The following is a 19,817-nucleotide window of genomic DNA, read 5'->3' on the forward strand; positions in this document are numbered from 1 at the left end:
GTGCTTGTGGGCTTCGAACGCACTTGTGGCTTTGTTTATTGTTGTGTTTTGGTTTTCTTTTGGATAAACCAGATTTCAATTGGTGACCAGATTTCAATTGGTGAGCCTAAAAAGGTTAAGGTGGTGAAGTGTGACTGCTGACTCTTGCTCAACTTTGTTTTGCGACCAAGCTGATACAGCCGACGCGGAGCCAAACGGAGCCAAACGGAGCCGAAAGAACGAAGACTAGGCAAGTCCGCGTACTACCCATCATTCCCATGCTGGCTGAAGCGCCGTGCGTTGCAGCCCCCATAGACACTAGCGCCAGAGTTCCCTCTAGTGTATTTATAGGAAACTCTATGCACTGAGGCGCGCACATGAAGGCTCCCTACGCCCGTTGCGCTCCTCCCGCCATCTCGCTGGTAATGAAGAAACGCTTATAAGCGCCTGCCGTCTCTGAGTCCTGCCAGCAGTAAAGGGTGTGTATATAACGCGCGCCGTTAGCTACCTGAAGGATGTGCTCTTTGTGGCGTAATGTCTAGCGCCACGCGCTGCGGAGCGAGAGGTTGTTGCTGGTTCGATTCCGCGCTTCGAGAATATTTTTCTTTGGGACTTATATATATATATATATATAATATATATATATATATATATATATATATATATATATATATATATATATATATATATATATATATATATATATATATATATATATATATATATACTTATACATATACGGTGCATGACGGTGGCGACGGGGACGGCAAAAACCAGCTGAGACTGTACGTATAATTGCTATCGCAATAAATAAAATTTCCTGGCTACGCCACCAGTGGCCTCTAAGCAGTCCGTCAAAAATGCGCACCTAACGAGAGCAACTTTCACGATTCCTTGGACGGCAGTACCAGTAATTCTACACCTCTCGGATACACGTTTATGCACTGATGTACATTAAACCTGTCTCGTACAGCGTCGCTTAAGCGGGACCCTCCGGAACGGGTCGACACATTCGCCCAAGGAGGGGGACGCAAAGTGGGATAAACTCCTCGGAGAGACGACGTCGAACCCTAATAGCACCGCTCTCCAATCTTCTCGATGGTAATTTGTAGGGGTGGTCCCGCGGCGATTCGTCGCAGGGGGGTCTTTTTCCGTGTTTTTTTATTGGTCTGTCTTTCCCACCTCCGGAAGTCAAAGAAGAAAAGGTCCGCCGCTTCTGCGCGCGAAAGGTGGCGTTTACGACGACGCTTCGTCGCTCGGCAAACGGTTCCTATTCTCCCCTAGCGCGCGCAGCAGCTAAAAAGAACAGTCTCGTAGGCTCCCTGCTTTTTGTTGCATGCACCGCTGCTGAAGCCGTTGGCGCCTTTCCTTTTTCCTCCCTAAAAGCGCGTTAATGCGTCCCTTCTTTGTTCCTTCCGAATTGATCGGCTGCGCGGCACGATTGTCGAATGGCAATCCGCGGCCATTGAGTCTTTCAACAAAACCCCGACACAAAACATTCTTTCGAGTGTATTTATATACGCTCGTGGCTCGCACGGCAAACGGCAAGTATAGAAGTAGTCCTGTTAATGAGGCTCTTGAAACGTTGTTCTTTAGAGCACTTAAATGAATAAAAAAAGCAAAAGGGAGGTCTGAGTTTAAAAACAAAACTAGCCAGGCATATGCGCGGACGCATGTATCTGGCAGTTAAAATTGCTTCCTGCAATCCAAAAATAGCCCGCTCCTGATTTTCTTATGGCACGGCGGGCCGTCATGTAAACAATACTTGAGGAGAGTCGCGGGAGAAGCTATCGGGTTATTCTGAAGGCTCAGAATACGCTTTTAAGTTATGCATGAAACGGGCTCATGTATTCGATAAGGCGTGTGCTATGTTGTCAGGTTCCTGCTGTACGACCGAGTATCCCATACGCGGTCTGTTTTTTGCGGAAGGCTTCACCACAGATAGGAAGACTGATTACAAGGATTTCGTAAGTTCGTGCAACTGCCGCGGTCGCGAGTCCACGTACTGACCGCACCTAATGCTGCAACCCTTGACAGAACTCGACCTAGGTGCCGCTGCACGCAAATGGCCGAATCCACGTGCGGCAGTCGTCGGCACCGCCGCGCCACTGCGAGTTCTCCCGCGGTGCGCCATTTAAAGCGGCCGCCTCGCGCATGCGATACAGAAGAGAAGCGCGCGAGAAATGAGAATCGTCGCAGCTCCCTCCTGCGCGCACCAGGAGGGCGCCCAATAAAGAAAGCCCTTCTCGACAGCCAGGCCATACCACACGCGACACCGTCGCTCCGCAGTGGCCCTTGGCAATGGTACGGCGCTGGCTCCCAGTTTGCGTTCCCTCCGGCCCTAATCACTCCCTTCCCGACCTCTCGATACCGTCGCTGCCACCGACGACTTGCGCGGCTTTTATTAAAACGAGTCGCCGCTGCAGTCTCCTTCGTCCCTGTTTTGCCTCGAGGACGCTGTTCCTAAAGTATACGCGCCATGTTTCGGCGCTATACTGAGCGATCAGTGCACTCTTAATCTGGCTCCACATATGTCACACTTAAATAAGCGGAACTTTTTCGCAAAAAAGTTCCGCTTATTTAAGTGTAACATGTGTCCCAGATAAAGTTTAAAATATTTGAAACCATGTTTCATTTATTTTAGGTTGCATACGCATCAACGTTCCACTTATGTAGAATGTGGATCATAGTAGTTCCAGTGTCCCGTTATACACGTAGCACTGTTCCACATACTATCGATGTTTCGCATATTTTTACTGTAAATTTGCCTGTATACGGGATAAAGCAGGCATGCATGCAAACCAAATCCTAAGCATGACAGCGCAATGCAAATGCTGCAGTCTTTACTGAGGTCCTTTTCATGACTTTGCACATGCTTTCATTGGTGCTATTCAGCACTCTCTGATAGCACGGCCGTTTCCAGATACACGTGAAAAATTTACATTGCCATTTTTAAGCGCAATGAATGTATGGATGAGTTACTTTCTGGTCATTTCGTGGCATCTATTTATGCGGACCATGCTTAGCGCCACCCTTATGTCTGGTCTAACTGAACCAATACAATTAAATCAGACAATTCAGGATTAAATTTTCTTATATATTTGCTGTGCACCGGAACTGTCAACTCAAGGAAATATATACAGCCAAAAACAAACGAACACAGGGACTAGGAGGCGACTAGACTACCAACTATTCAATCACCAAGGCGAGGCTCAAATATATACACTCATGTGGTCACATGGCCATATCACAATCGCCTTCACATCAACCGAACCAACCAAATAGGCATAACACAAACATGACATGCAATTACTGTGTGTCATCTTCGCATCCTCATTTGCTTCTCGAGGTTACAAAAAAGATTGCAGGAAATCTTCTTCCATTCTGCGCAACGCCACAGAGCTATCACTGCAACACGCTTCGCCCTTCTTTTGCAATGTGAAAGGCCCCTAATATTTCGCGTGCCATTTTTTCATGACTTCGGCCCAAAATCCTCATTTCATTCAGTACCGGCTTACATTTGCATTGTTTACAGTGAAGAGCCAGATTCGAACCTGTTCACTTTTCTAACGATTTGAAATGCTCCCGCGCTCTATAGTGTTTATACAACGCCCCGTCTGGCCTATGTAAACCACCCAACAAGTCAGTGGTATCTCGTATATGAATCCAACAGCACATACCACAAAGATCTTCCCATACTTCGTATCACATTGTGGTTTCTTCTTTCGTCCAACACGTGCGTATAAACCACTCAGCTTCCTTGGTGCCGAGAACACTACAGGCACGCCGTACCTGACGGCAACCTTTTTCAGGCCATGCGCAACTCGGTGCGTATAGGGAACTACTTGCGGTCTCCTGTGCTCAGGCCAAGCCTCTCTGTTTTTTCCTTTCCCTTTCATTTTTTGTAGCAATGTTTCTGCTACAGCGGACACAACAGAGCTGGGAAAACCCGCGTAATGCAGTGTCTGAATCTGGACCCTAAGGCTCGTCTCAACCATGTGTTCACAGGACTTAGTCAGGGCGGATTCAAGGCATGCAAAGAGAAGCGATAGCCCTCTTGATAGTTTTTTAGCGTGCGGACCCATACGGCAACAACTCTTTCTTGGCTCTGGGTAAATACACCCAACACACCTGTCTTTCGAGACACTTGATATTAATGTCTAAAAATTGCAGACAATCGTTCGCCGGCAGCTCATGCGTAAAATTATGGTATTTTACCTAGCTTTCTAAAGCAGCACAAAACGCTTTGCACAGTGTTGTAATAGGCCAAGTTAAAATCGGTTCCTAAAATCACCAAAAGATCATCAACCTATCTCAAAATTCGCAGGTCTGTGCCTTTGTCAATGATGGATTCTAAATCACCGTCAACAGAGAATAAAAAAATACTGCACAGCACTGGGGCAACACAGGATCCAATCCACATCCCCTTCTTTTGGACAAACAAGCCTGCATCTCAAAGGATACGACTGTGGTCCGAAGGTAGCACTCGAGGAAGGACATAAACCTCTCAACACTAATCCGCGCTGAATTTTTAAAGGCAATAGCCCCGTTAAATTCAATGCACTCTCTGACAGACATAAACAGCTCTGCATGTGGTACGGAGTAAAATAAATCCTCAACATCAATAGAAAATAAAAATGCTAGTTCTGTATGCTCTTTTAAAAAGGCAATAACATCTGTCAAATTTCTTGTTAGGAATGGATCACGCAAATCAAGGGCTTTCAAATGGCCAAGTAAAAAAGAGCAAACCTGCTGTAACCATGCACCGCGTTCACTAACGATACACCTGAACGGCATATCCAGCTTGTGCGTTTTAACAGTGAAAAACACATGCAAAGTTCCTCTCTTGCATTTGCTAATTACATTAGCTAATCTGGAGAGCTGCATTTCGTTACACAAGGCTATCGGCCTAGTCTTCACTCTGCAGGCTTTGCGGCTCACCTGTACAAAGTTCTTTGATAATGCTTGAGCGGCCTTTTCTTTGTACGATGATGTTGACATCACCACGAATCCACCTTCTTCATCTGTAACACTGATAGTTGGGCAAGTTTCTGCTTGTAGCAGTCGAAGGTCTTTCCCTTCAAAGTAGGACACGACTTGCTGCGTGCTGTCCTTTGGTAGAAGGTCCCTTTTCCGTGCAGTTTTCACGATGCTGTCAACACCATCTAAAAGGCACCTTTCACTATCTTCACCAGCTTTATAAGGCAGTTTCCTGTTTAGCGCGAGCAGTTCGTGTGTCGGGATCTTGGGTGGAACGCTGTACTTCGGTCCTTTCTCCAATATGGCCAGCAACGCCTTCAGGTACTGACGCCTCTTCAAGAAGAACCAGGCTGCAGGGCTTCACGGGCGACTTCCATACTTTCCTTGTTCGATGTATTTACCCAGGGCCAAGAAAGAGTTGTTGTCGTATCGGTCCGCACACTCTAAAACTATCAAGAGGGCTATCGCTTCTCTTTGCCTTGAATCTGCCCTGACTAAGTCCTGTGAACACATGGTTGAGACGAGCTTTTGGATCCAGATTCACAGACTGCAAAACGCGGGTTTTCCCAGCTCTGTTGTGTCTGCTGTAGCAGAAACACTGCTACAAAAAATGAAAGGGAAAGGAAAAAAAGTCACAGTTTCGCCGCAACGGCGAAGCAATGAATGCGATAGCAATAAATTGGAATGTAACGCGAAGAACGGAAAGCAGCTCGAAATTGCCAGCGCGTCGCTCGAGCCCAAAAGACGCACGAAAAGAACGCACACAGGACGAGCGCGAACTATCATGCGTCACACCTCGACACTTGAAGCGCACTGCTCAAACATAAACCAGGACGCACGAAACGAACGAACAGGTACACACAGGACGAGCGCGAACTGTCACAGTTTTTACTTATTGCTGTTTGAACAGCGCGCTCCTTTCGCAAACGCGGCCGCTGCAGCGAGCGAAGTTATCTTCGTATGCTCTGTGACTTCAGCGCGGACATGGCGGGGAGGCACAAGACATACAACCCCCCGCTCCACCTTCCCCCCCGGCCGCCCCCTTCAACCGCAAGTAGTTCCCTATACGCACCGAGTTGTGCATGGCCTGAAAAAGGTTTCTGTCAGGTATGGCGTGCCTGTAGTGTTCTTCGCATCAAGGAAGCTGAGTTTTACATAGGCCAGACGGGGCGTTGTATAAACACTAGAGCGTGGGAGCATTTCACATCGTTAGAAAAGGGAACGGGGTCGAATCTGGCCCTTCACTGTAAACAGTGCAAATGTAAGCCGGTACTGAATGAAATGAGGATTTTGGGCCGAAGTCATGAAAAAATGGCACGCGAAATATTAGGGGCCTTTCACATTGCAAAGAAGGACGAAGCACATTGCAGTGCCGAAGCACATTCTGTGGCGTTGCGCAGAATAGAACAAGATTTCCTGCGATATTTTTTATAATCTTGAGAAGCAAATGAGGCTGCGAAGATGACACACAGTAATTGCATGCCATGTTTTGTGTTATGTCTATATGGTTAGTTGGGTTGATGTGAAGGCGATTGTGATATGACCATGTGACCGCATGAGTGTATATATTTGAGCCTCGCTTTGGAGATTAAAGAGTTGGTAGTCTTGTCGCTTTCCTTTCACCCTTTCCTGTGTTCGTCTGTTTTTGGCTTGTTATATTTGCTTGATATCCTTATCATCATCATCATCATCATGATCAGCCTGTCTACGCCCACTGCAGGGCAAAGGCCTCTCCCATGTTCCGCCAATCAACCCGGTCCTGTGCTTTCTGTTGCCACATTATACCTACAAACTTCTTAATCTCATCTACCCACCTAATTTTCTGTCTTCCCCTCACGCGTTTGCCCTCTCTTGGAATCCAGTCAGTTACCCTTAATGACCACCGGTTATCCTGCCGACGTGCTACGTGTCCGGCCCATATCCATTTCTTCTTCTTAATTTCAACTATGATATCCTTAACCCCCGTTTGTTCCCTGACCCACTCTGCTCTCTTCCTGTCTCTTAAGGTTACACCTATCTTTTTCCTTTCCATCGCTCGCTGCGTCGTCCTCAATTTAAGTTGAACCCTCTTTGTAAGTCTCCAGGTTTCTGCTCCGTAGGTAAGTACCGGTAAGATGCAGCTGTTATATACCTTCCTCTTGAGAGATAGTGGTAGACTACCATTTATGATTTGATAATGCTTGCCGAATGAGCCCTTATATGCCTTATCCTTATATGCCTCACTAAACACGAAATTTGGCCGTCGGCGGCGTCTCGCGTCCTGCGGCGTCGTGGACGAGTGGTGCAAAAGATCATCACGTGATCATCACGTCCTCATGACGTCACAGGTCACAAAAATTTGTGACGTCATCATGACGTCACAAATTCTAACGTGACATCATGTGACGTAACGCCACATAATGCCGTTGTAGCGCCCTTCTTTGGGCGGCGAACAAAACCGGAGAGCGAGCGACCTCAAGAGAAGAAAATAAAGGCGGCGCATAGCAGTAGCACGTGAGGCCACGGCTCTTGTTTCTTGCGGGCGTGGATTATGGCTCAGCCGTCTCGTTCCTTCGCTCCTGTGGCATAAGCCTACACCGTCATCACATGGCATCGTAGCTTGGTCAAAGGTGGGCTGATCACGGAGGCTTTGCGAAACCACGCTAGGTGCACAAAGCTTTCGGAGGGTGGCGGGGCAGGTTATATACATCGAGGGAGCCTACATGTAGGCTCCCTAGTACATCGACCGAGAAGAAAAAGAAGATGGCTTTCGCCTTTGAGTCGTCTTATGTGAGCGCACAAGAGACCCTGTGATTTTTTTTTCATCTGTGCGCCGAAATCCGCCGCATTAACAATCTAAGCAGCGTCTTTTTGGGACACTTGTAATGTGTATCGACAATGTAGAGTAAGCCATGGCCTGCCCACACGCGGGGAACCTGCACGGCAAATCATCGTGTATTAGACCTTCAAAAACAAGATAAAGTAAGCAAATTCATGTAACTAAGGTTGCTTTGTTCGAAAACCCTCGGGAAGGAAGGGTATCTCGTTTTCATGCTCGAAATTATTTAATTTTTTCACATATACTACCACCTTGCGCATTTTACTAAGTCTCTCCTCCATTTTTCTCAGCCATTAAAAAGTGGATTGAAGCAAGGCGGGAACAGCACACCAGAAATTCAGGGAAAATATTTCTGAAGTTGCAGGTAACGAATTACACGGAGCAGAATTATTACAAATTCGCATGTATGTCTTCTCAACACAACCAGGCTTACTTTCTTAATCTTATATGTGACAGAAAATGCCGCAAGTTCTCGTAAACATTTTTATATATAATAGGGGTGTGCGAATATTCAAAAATTTCAATAACAAGTTGAATAGCGTTATATTCGATTCGGTTGTCGAATCTAATAATGCATATTAAAAATGTTGAATACTTTTCGGCTAATCACCACCGACAGGCAAACCCCAATGGAACGAAAGCTTAGAACAGCGAGGAGTACTTTTTCTTGCTTTAATCATTGTATTACCAAGATGCATGCCGCCCAAGATTTTAAATTCGGACTATCGACGCTATTGGTCTCGGAATCAAGGCGTTTTCGCCTCCACTGTCGTTGAAGAGGGAGTGTCACCAACCTACTACCATCGCTGTGACATTCACTATGATGTTGACGAATTAAAGTTGTGTAATTTTAATGTATCAGTTTTAGTTAAAGGCTGCTAACAAAGTACAACCTGGAATACTGTAGTTAATGCTGTATTTCGACCTGTTCGAAAAAAAAACGGCAGATCCCACGCACCGTGGGAATCGATGTTAGGCGAAGCATGCGGCAGGAAGGTGACTGGCGTAATTTTTTATATTGAGCCAAACGCTACGAAATGACGCCAAACATATGTGCAAATGCTATACGCACTCACATATGTTGAAGAGTCACACATGTGTCGTATAACCAGTTGTCTGCGTAACGATGCCAACTGCAACGTGGGTATTAACAACACCAGACGCGGTAGGCTCATATGTAGTGCTTATACTTGACCGTTATGATAGAGAACGCACACACGTTTCGCGAACCCGTGTGCATGTGTGGATGGTGTTCTTGAGAGTTCTCAGGTAGATGGCGGTGAGCGGAATGTCTTTTTTATTGTAATTGATGTGCGCAACGCAGACCTCGCCGATTCCGGTGTTTGTCTGGGCGTGTTCTGTGTCTGGCGGCCGGCGAAGTGAGATGCGGCCTACGCTGAAGTCGCGCATCGTCGCGTTCATATATGTGCCCCCGCCTCCGCACCAGCAATGAATCGGCTTGCTGTGGACGACACAGTGGGCTCATAGCTCCAGGTTTCAGAAAGTACTAACATGGCAGTTTCTGTGAGCGGAGCGTGTTTTTCGTGGTCGTGCACGTGCGCGTGCACATACTGTACGTTGAGAGCGGCGAGCCTAGGGTGATTGATGTGGGTGTGGTATCGAACGAAGGTGGTAGCCCGGTCCAAGTCAATGTGTATAAGGCCTGTTTGCTAGCCCGGTCTTGTCGTCGGCAGACTGTCTGTCGATAGAGCCGGCGACATGTCGGAACCTGAAGTCATCTTTTGCGTTGGTGACGTATAGGCCGTCGAGGCTGATAGTTCTGGAAAGTGCTACGTAGACGTGCTTCAGAGGTTGGCGCTTATCGTATCCGTAGACTACATGGGCATATGTGACCCTTCGTGACTTATATATAGTTATGGCGTCTGCTTGACCAAAGGGAAACTGTGTCCTGCTACACGAGATATTTTTCTGACGTATATCGTGGTTGTGGTGGTTCGCATTACCACGGGCACCCATTTAAATTCTATTGAGGGGGTGTGCGGTAGTGATGTGTTTCGTCCTGACTAGGTACCATGGACGTTGGACGTTAGAACTTGGGAATTCAAGCTACAGTCGCATGAGGTTGCCTTGCTTGTCACGCTCGATGTACCACAAGGTGTCCATGTTTCCATTAACGAGGCCGTTGCTTACGTCGATGTTGGCCGTGATCATGTACGGCCTGCCGATGCTCAAGGAAATTGAAGCCGGCAGGCCACCCATGTCGCTTGCGTTCATCCTGCTCGTTCTTATAGCCAGTTGTGTTATCGTATGCGGGATGACATAAGACGTTGTCCGCAGCCTCGAGGGAACGTGCGTTATAGCGGTCGACGTCCGCATTGCTGTAGTATAGCCGTATGCCGTCAGGGCACTTAGCGGCAGCTTCTTCGCGTTAATCTCATACTCGGTCAGCATGAGACCATCGCCCAGCCTCATAAGAAATGAATAGAGCACTGCGTTGTTCTGGCGGACGAGTGGATGGCACTCGAGCGTCTTCCAGGGGAGTTCTGCCTTGAGCTCCCTCACTTGCCTCGCCTTTCAATGTGTATGTTCGCGGTTACTGTGTTGATTGAGACTGAATCACCTGTGGCACATACCCGCATAACATGAATTGGGGTATGCGGGTATGTGCCACACGCGACTGATGGAAAGGGTTTCATGACGTACGCGGCAGGCGTTTTGCGTTATTCATGTAGTGACCAGTGAATCGTGTTTGTCATGCATTGATCCCCTACTATGCCAATTTTGGTATATTACAAGTTATGGACACGACCAGGAGAGCGCTCAGACGTAGGCGGCTACATAGTAAGATAGATACGAAACGGCCAAGGTTCCTGAGGTTCGCTAAGAAATGCTTCGCATTTAATTTCGCGAATCCCCTGGTTGCTGTTGCACATGATCTTACCTCAGTTTACACAATTGCGATATTCTGGTCGGTTAAAAATAATTGTAATTGCCACGACTCGGGGCAGAAGCAAAAGCTCCTCCCCAGATGTGGCGTGGAGGTGTGCCTCTGGTTAGTGGCTTGCACCAATCGCCGGTATGAAGGAGTCAAGGGCCTTTTCCAAACCATGAACAAAAAGCTTTAATAATATGTTTAAACAAAGATAAAGATAGTTCCAATGGACAGAACAGTGAACTTCAAAACAAAGGTGAACTAGTTATACATTCCACAATTACTGCGAATAGGGGCAGCATGCATGAAATTTCAAATATGTAGAGGCAATGAGCAATGTCGGATGGAGGACCAAACGGCGAGAGCTTAACCAATAATTAGAGTCCGCAGTCCACTAAGTTCAAGCGATTGACATGCGTAACCGGGCGCGGCAGAGTCCTTCAACACCGGCGCCGTTCATGAGTGACCCTCGAAGCTGTCGAGATGGGTCGGCGGCGGCTCCACGATGACTGGTGGTGGTGTGTCCCGGGAGTTGCCCAGCGTGGATCTCTTCTTCGGAGCGAAGCAGACTGTCGAAGTTTAGGGCCGCTTTTATACGCACCTCTGGGTCTTCACTTCCAGTGTAGTTTCGAGCACGTACGCACTGGTTGGTGCCGTGGTTCACACTTCACTTTCGGTGACCTTCACGGGTGAACAATTAACTCACACACAAAACACCAGTCACGTAGGCACACGGTCTAACACGTAGCTCGGATGCAACGTCCCACGGTTCAGAGTCTGCTGTGGGTCACCTTCACGGCGAGCAGTTCAATAACATACAAAACAAAAGCACATGATCTGACACGCAGCTCGGATGCTACATTCTATGGTTCATATTCTGCAGGCGATCACCTTTCCGAGCGAACAGTTTTAAAATTACACAAGACACGAGCCACTATGGTTCGTATACGGTCCAGCCTTGTTAGGACATGGAGGTATCATATTTCCTGCGGCTAACGCTACCACACACTAAGTGGTGCACGTACGCTCGCGGCACAGCATTCTTGCAGGAGAAATATGTTATAGGCACGTTCGCAAGTGAAAAAAAAACCTTTTTCATGGCTTACTGTAGGACATTATGCGCAAGACGTGTTCATCCTATGCGACTTTTGTGGCAGTAATGTCTCCTTGTTAAAGGTTGGGAATGCTTGCTCAAAATAAAATGTTGCAGAATTCTAGAGCTGTGTTGAAAATGGTTACCTTACTATTCCAGGATTGCTTTGAATATGGTTGCCTTACTATTCGAAAACTATTCGAATGGTATTCGACAAAAATACGTTTTCGATTCGGTGTCATTCGATTCGTATTCGATTCGGTTCTAAACACCACTATTCACACACCTCTAATATGCAGCCATCACCGCTCATTCTACGCTACTCTAGAGCCCTGCGTGAATGAAGCGAAAGCATGACATAGACATGAAAAATCCCGCAAATAAAATGATCGACGAAGTGCCGCACATTGCAGTATTAATTTCTTGAGGTGGCGCTATCGAACATTTTTGAAGAAGAACATTCCTCTAACATTTAAATACGCGGTGTGGCGCTTGCTAGACATGCGCGGAGGCATGCAGAGACGGCAACGGGCCTTCTCCCTAACGCGAGATCACGTGATGTGCCGCTATCGTGGCGTCCGATAACCAGCGCAACGTCCATCTCAGTGTCCATGGCTGATAAAAAAATTCAATGTTCTAGTCGGCACCATCACTGCAAGTTCGTTATTACATTAATAGTATAGGACCATAACATATTTACATAAGAATGCTCAATGCGTTACATATATAACCTAAATGTGCCGGAAGCGGTGCACTAGAAGTGATTTTTTAAAATATAAATTAGTGTAAGCGCCTTTCGAAGTAGTTACACCAAACGACACTGCACCAAGCAAACACGCCCAATAACGTATCAAACAGCACACCGTTCTTGTCAGTGACATTAAAATACGAAATCAAGAAGTGGCCCCGCGCTGCCTACTAGTTCGTTGTGCACTGGAAAGGCTGCCGCCAGTCATGCAAGAAATGCATTTGAAAGGACATCGCGAATTGTACTAGCTCGCTCACGCGAGCCATCCGTGGCTCGCGTTACGTGATCTCCACAGAAATCACAGGCATCACAGAAGAACTGTTGACGTTACCAACAATCAGCCGTTCATCCACAGAAATCGGCCGTTCATCCTAAAACCAGGAACACGCAGACTGTATCAATGTCCCAAATGGCGCATATATTCGGGGAGGCAATTCATTTCCCTTGTATCGTGACCGGCAAGGCCACGCAGAGTCATGTGGCTCAATCGTTCCGTGCTACGCATCGGTTGAAGTGATAGCACAGCTTTGCTGGCGAGCCACCTTCGCAGCGTCGATTATAGCCCATTGTTTATATTTCCATTCGAGTTTAAAGTAATGGTTCCTTTGCCATCCTCGTTGTTGCTTAATCACATAAACAAAAATAAATATATGCTTGCTTAAAGGATTTTAACATTGGTGTTTCTTTCTCTTATTTCAGACGCATACGACCGGAAAAGCCCATGTGAGTATTGATATCCTCGCTGCTACCTATGTTGTAGACATATTCGTGATCAAGCGTTAGGGTGCTTAACTGAACGTCACTTCTACGGACGGCCCACGCAATTGATTCCAAATATGAGTCACAACCGAAAGAATGTAAGACCACAAGAAGGAAGGACGTAGCGCTTAACCAGCCGTGGTGATTAGCGGCTGCACCGTTGAGTAGCTTCTTGGCCATTCTTGGCCACGGAGCGACGGCATTTCGATATGGTCGAAGCGCAATAACGCCAGCGTGTACTTACATCTAGGTGCGTCCTATATTTAGAATTCAACTTGATCCTTTCTTCTTGTGATCTTGCATTATTTCCGCACAACACAGCCACAGAGATGCACCCAGCTATTGCCTTTCATCGCTTTAAACAACAAAATGTAATTCGTCATTAAATTATTAAGGCGCTGTACTTGCGTCGCGTACTATTAAACGAAGAAAAAAAAATTTGTCACCATCCTTTAAGGCACCTCACACTGAATTCTCTCGTTGCATGGGCGCGGTTTAAGATTAAACCTACGGTTTCTTCTAACGTTGAAGTAATCGCTGCAGCTGTAACTTGCAATTCAGTCATATCTTAATTCAGTGCCTGGTACGGGGAGTGGGAGAAAAGATAAATTGGAATTAATGATAAAACCTGACTGTGAATCAGGGTTCACGTTCCATATGGAAAACGTTCATCCTATCGAAAAATAATAGTGAAATGTGAATATCTCAAAATGAAGCGCGACATATAGGCGGCTTGCACTGATGCCACTGAAACAGCCACGTGGGAGCAGCAACATGGTGGGACGCGAACTTTGTGACATCACGTTGGCGGTTCCTTCGCTGCACAGAGGCCCAATAACTTTGCAGCTGAAGCATCGCCGCGTGATCACACTACCTTGACGTCATCTAAGCAGCAATGTTGGAGCCATGTTGTGCGTCCATGACGTCACGTGCAAGCTACCAACAAGATATTCGAACGCCGGGTGCCTGCTCCTTAAGATCACCACCGCGGCAGTCTTTAGATTCCAATAGCATTTCCTCAGCGCGACAGGTTTCAGAGGAACGATGTATCTGGCTGGTGAGATCCCACGCGCGCATGCACGCACACGCACAGCGCCGAGCGTGTGTACACCAGGTAAGCACAAACAAAGGCGTTCTGACGCGGGATTTGAACTTTGGGCCCGATGCTATAGTTATTACGTCAAAAGCACATGCTTCATCAGGTGAATAGAACACTTTTAAGAATGTCCTGCGTGCAAGTCAGTAACCGCATTCAGGCTCTTCGGCACGTTTGAAACGCGTTGGGTAAAGCCACTTTGACCGTTTCTATTTGCCTGTCTATCTACCTATCCGCCTACGTCTGGGCGCTCTGGCGGTCGTCTCCTTAGCTTGGTATATACCGAAATTGCCAGAGGAAGGCACGTGTGTATGACGAACACGATTCCTCAGGTCACGACATGAATAACGTGACACACCTGTTCCGCGCGTCATCACGTGTGGCGCATACCCGCATAGCACAGCCCATGGTAGTCTCGTATACGCCACACGTCATTCACAGTTTATATAAACCAAGTAACAGATATTACAAACTTCGTAGGACACTTTGGGGCGGTGCCACTAAACAACCTCTGCAAACACAAAGAACAACGAGCGCGTTATTTTCTCCTTGCGTTTCCCGTATTTTCGAGGCATCGTGATATCAGCAGTCTGTTCACGGGACGTCGTGCGGAACTAAGCTCTCGATTGGTCCGTATACGTGGGATATCGATTCTGAATTGTCTTCTACCCTGCTTTGTCATGCATTCGCACGCTGCAGTTCTGCCTTGTCTTCCATGACTATCGTGCACGATCAGCTGATTAACTTTGTTTTGTGCATTTTCGACAGCGCAAGCGTAGATGACAACGTGTAGCCGAAAATCGCGAGATCCTGATAGGCTCGACGCTTAGTGCTGCCAGTGACCACGTGAACAAACGAGTGGTGAGGAGAAAACTGCTCGATCGTCTTTGAACTCGGAGCTTATGGGCCCTTTAAACAAGAGGTTTCTTATCGATTTTATATAACAGATAAATGCTTAAAGACGTGCTGCAACCACCCTTCGCCACCACGTTGTACATGCTGTAAATAAATTTATTGGATCCACGGTTGCCTAACATCAGTTGCTGTGCTCGTGCATGTCAAACGTCAAATGTGACGGTAGTATTGGTTATCCGCTTTATAACATTGTAATAAACCACACATATGTACGCCTATGGCTCGGCAAGCTGTAATATATATATATATATAGTGTCCCTCGTCCACACAGGAATACGCTAACGATTGCGACTAACAATTCGGTTCCACTGTGAAAGTGACGTCTGGGCTCCAACGTGTGTGCCGACGTTACAAAGGACAGTGAGCTACCCTTTGCACGGCAGTGTAGTCGACATGCCCGGTAATCCCACGATATGCACACAACTACTGAATTTACACAACGACGTCGGTCCATATCCTAAGACAAGGTTCAAAGCCAAAAAATGCGGCATATACGAGTAGGCCAGGGGCGTAGCGAAGGGGGGGGGGGGGTTGGGGGGTTCAACCCCCCCCCCCGAAATTTTTCAGTTTTGCTTGCGTATATATACAGGCACACATACAAACGCACGCACGAACATACATAAAGTATGGTTGAACCCCCCCCCCCCCCGAAAAAAATTTCTGGCTACGCCCCTGGAGTAGGCAGCTACTGGCTGACTGCATCGCATGAAATCGATTCCTACACTGTGAGGGATATGCCTGTATTTTTTCACAACGCCGGTGGTTTTCTCAATAATTTCTATTGTGGAAGCTAGCGCATTACGAAGCTTGGCGTGATCGCACAACGCTGAAGGGATGTCGTCGAGTCGCGGTTATACTGTTCAGATTGAAAGCGATAATTGACACTCGCACCTCGTGATAATATCGTGATTTCGACACGCAAAACCCCAACAATAATTGTTAACGGGGCCCTGCAGCAACTTTTCAAGTAACGATCGAACGACCTCACTAAGCGAGCTTATTGCCTCACGAATCGACTGCCTCAAAATTTTTGTAGCGAGAAGTCGTCAGGGACGAGGGGAATTGAAGGGATTGTCGAACGCCTTAAGCGCTTTCTCCCTCATTTCGTCCCAGCGAGCGCGCTGAAAGCTACACAAGGATAGGGGGAGGGGGGGCAGAAAGCTGGTTTTATTACATATAGTGTGTAAATGTATCACTATGGAGTGCGGTGCGGTGTGTGACGGCACCCACGGTGGCCGCCGTAACTATTTAGCTTACTGTGCTCAAATCAGCCAATGGCCCAATGGCCTTGTCCGAGAGTTTATGACGCAGCTGAAACAGAGTGTATGACATCATTTGTGGAGATAAGAGCGAGCGATTTCTAGTTGACTTTGAAACTTAATTGTAAGCTCCCTCCCGCGTGCCGTGCTATAATGCTTGACACAAATGTTCTCAAGAGCCTCGACTACACCGATCGACAACGTTTTCTGAGCATGTTCAGAAGGTGTCGCAGGGCCCCTTTAAGGCAGCAGCCAATTTCTACTGCATTTTTTTGCATATGTAAATCATGCGCTTGCGTAAAACCGAACCTGGCAACGTGAAAGACCATCTCTAGTGAAGATAGGCCAGTGCAGTTAGAAGGCGTTTAGCATACCATTGGTCTTAGTGAGGTTAACAGACCGGAGATGCACACAGAGTGCTCACTAATGAGCATGCACTCTGTTACTCCTAAAGACGCGAGAGCATGGCGCGGGGTTTTCAGTCCACAAAGATATTGGGGCAACATTGAAGAATTCCACAGCATCAAGGACAGGGTACCATGATGTATTTAATATAAACAGAAAGCAAGAGTACGCCTCCTTGGTGAGCTGTAATGACGGGAAAGTAGAACAATGCTATGGGGCTGTGGAATGAGAAATGCGAAAGGGACGAACCCAGTAGCCTATATTGTCATGGGCAAGTTTAATGCGAAAGTGGAACAGAAAGGGGAAGAAACAATCGGTAACTATGGTAACGGGAATAATGCGGCAGAGATGCTAGTGGAGTTCGCAAAATGAAAGCGACTCCGCGTAGTGAGCACCTTCTTTAATAAGCGTATAAATAGGAAATCGACGAGGAAAGACCCTAAAAGAGAAACAACGGACACAACGAAACAGATTTCATTGCGCGCAAGGACCCAGGCATGATGCAGGACATAAAACACAGTAAGCAAGGCAAGACGCAGTGATCACAGAGCGCACTCAACCTAAAGAGATCAAAAACCAAATTAAAGGGACACTAAAGAGCAAAACGATTTTTCTCGCATTAGTAAAGTAGTCTTCCACGATACCAAAAACACCACGCTTTCTGCGCGAAGACGCTAAATAAGCGAGAAAACGCGCAAAAAAGAAAATACAGGTGGCGACGCTACCTTGGAATTCCCGCACCATTTGCCGTGACGTCACATATTTTTGACGGCGCCTGCCTGGGCCTACGTAGTTCCTAATCGGTTAAATCGAAGTACATTGTCCTTTGAGGGGGCCAGAGACTTGGCATAACGAGTTTGTGGAAAGTTCGTCGAGCCAGTGGCGCCAAAATACGATAAATGCTCTTTGAAGTCTTTTACGTCACGAATTACAAAGTTCGGCGCGAAATTTAAAAGTGAAACTTTTAACTTGGTTTTCTCCTCTAATAATAAACCTATGGTGGTGAAATGAACTACACAAGAGTTCTCCGAACACACTTTATCAATCTAAACCAATTCATTGTTTCTCTTCAGTGTCCCTTTAATAATTACAAACAGGCCACTGAGATGTAATCAGTGTCAAAACAGAGGAATTTTGGATTGCTCTTGTGAACAATTATAGTGCTTTAGAACAAGAGGTAAATCAGGACATTGAGGGTATGAACGAAAACGTAAATAAAAAAAATTTATGAACCAGCCCTTGAAATTGGAAGCACAGCTCCAGGATAAGAAGTAAGCAAGCTCTCTGAAACCATTAAAGACTTAATAAAGAAACGACAACAGACGGAAGTAGCTGCATCGAGAGAAAAAATAAAATTAGCGGAGCGGTCGAAATTGATCAACAAAAGTAAAATTAGTGACACACGAAACTTTTGCTCTGTATTGCGCAGCTTAAATATTGCCAGTGGTTGTGACGGTGAAGAAGGCTGCAACAAGACTGGGATGTACGGAACTCTTTATTTGGGCGAACTTGTGCCCAGCAAATGAAAAATCAATAAATAATAATAATATCTGGGTTTTAACGTCCCGAAACCACGATATGATTATGAGAGACGCCGTAGTGGAGGACTCCGGAAATTTCGACCACCTGGGGTTCTTGCACCTAAATCTAAGTACACAGGCGTCAAACATTTTCGCCTCCATCGAAAATGCAGCCGCCGCGGCCGGGATTCAATCCCGCTAAAATGAAAAGTCAAGTGCAAGCAATTCACGATGTGCACTGATAGCGGCAAGAACAGTCGTCGGCCGTCGAGTAAGCTGATCATCGGTGGAACATGTCTTTTATACATTAGTCGTCGAACCTTCCAGCGTTATCGCTGGTGCTTGCGTGAGCTCTCGAATAAACTTGACTATACGCGTCCTGCGCGTAACCTTAACAGAACCAACTCAAACAATTGCTTTTGAAACTATAGCTTTTTAAATTCTGTTTGCGCGATCTGCTCCCCGTTCAATGGAAGAGTGCAACAGGTTTGATGGAGGTCAATGGTTCTTTCAGGTCTTATTCGAGTACACTAAATCCATACAGCATGGCATAAACATACGTCATACTGACCGTCGATCACATGGACGGGATTTTGAAAGCCGGGTAGAGGCAAATCATATGCAGAAGGTAGGGACTAGAAGATGAATATTCACTTTACTACCCTGCAGTGGGAGAGCAGTAATACGAGACAGAATTTGGTAAAAAGAAAAGGGGAGATAAGGAGAGAGGGTATAAAAAGAACATGAACACACACACACACACACTGTAAAAATAAAACGCGCGAATGAGGCTGGCTGAAACTTGAGCAGCGTGTTTGTCGCTTTCTATTGTGAAATCGGTGCGTTCCAGCATTCTAATATTGATTGCTCGGAAAGCGTCTCGTCATCAATGCGTCCTAACACTGTTCAGAGATCTCTGGGAGCCGTATCGAGAACAGCGAAAGAAGACGTGTAGCGGCAATGGACCTTGGCAGCATTTTAAGCCATTCCGATGCGGCTGGAAAATGTGCCTGTAAAATTCTAAAAAGACAGGGAGTGCAAACACGGACACAAGAAAGAAGTTAGGACACCACAAACGCCTTTTTTCTTGACTTCTTTCTTGTGTCCGTGTGTGCACGCTCTGTCTGAATGAATACTTACCAACTAGCTCAGCTCTCTGTTATTCTAATGCAGGGGTCTCAAACACGCAGCCAGCGGGCATCTTGCTGCTGGCCCGGCCCGGCTCGGGCGTGACTGTCTTCGCCCCATATATTTGGGATAAAGAACCCACAGCATGGGTTGCGGCCACATGGTGACCTTAACCCATGTGTTCACCACGTGTTGAAACATAACCGTGGAACAAAACCTCGATG

The 19,817-nt window shown here is 46.7% G+C and overlaps 1 protein-coding gene across 1 annotated transcript in view; it reads left to right on the top strand.

Annotated features, from left to right (window-relative positions):
* The window catches only part of LOC119390015 (pituitary homeobox 3), a 175,263-nt gene that overhangs the window by 64,012 nt on the left and 91,434 nt on the right, over positions 1–19,817 (top strand). Inside the window, exon 3 of the mRNA XM_037657519.2 lies at positions 13,211–13,234. Within this exon, the coding sequence (XP_037513447.1) occupies positions 13,211–13,234 (24 nt within the window). The remainder of the gene's footprint in view (positions 1–13,210; positions 13,235–19,817) is intronic.

The sequence above is a fragment of the Rhipicephalus sanguineus genome, chromosome 1 (assembly GCF_013339695.2).
Source record: "Rhipicephalus sanguineus isolate Rsan-2018 chromosome 1, BIME_Rsan_1.4, whole genome shotgun sequence".
In the NCBI taxonomy this organism is placed as follows: Eukaryota; Metazoa; Arthropoda; class Arachnida; order Ixodida; family Ixodidae; genus Rhipicephalus; species Rhipicephalus sanguineus.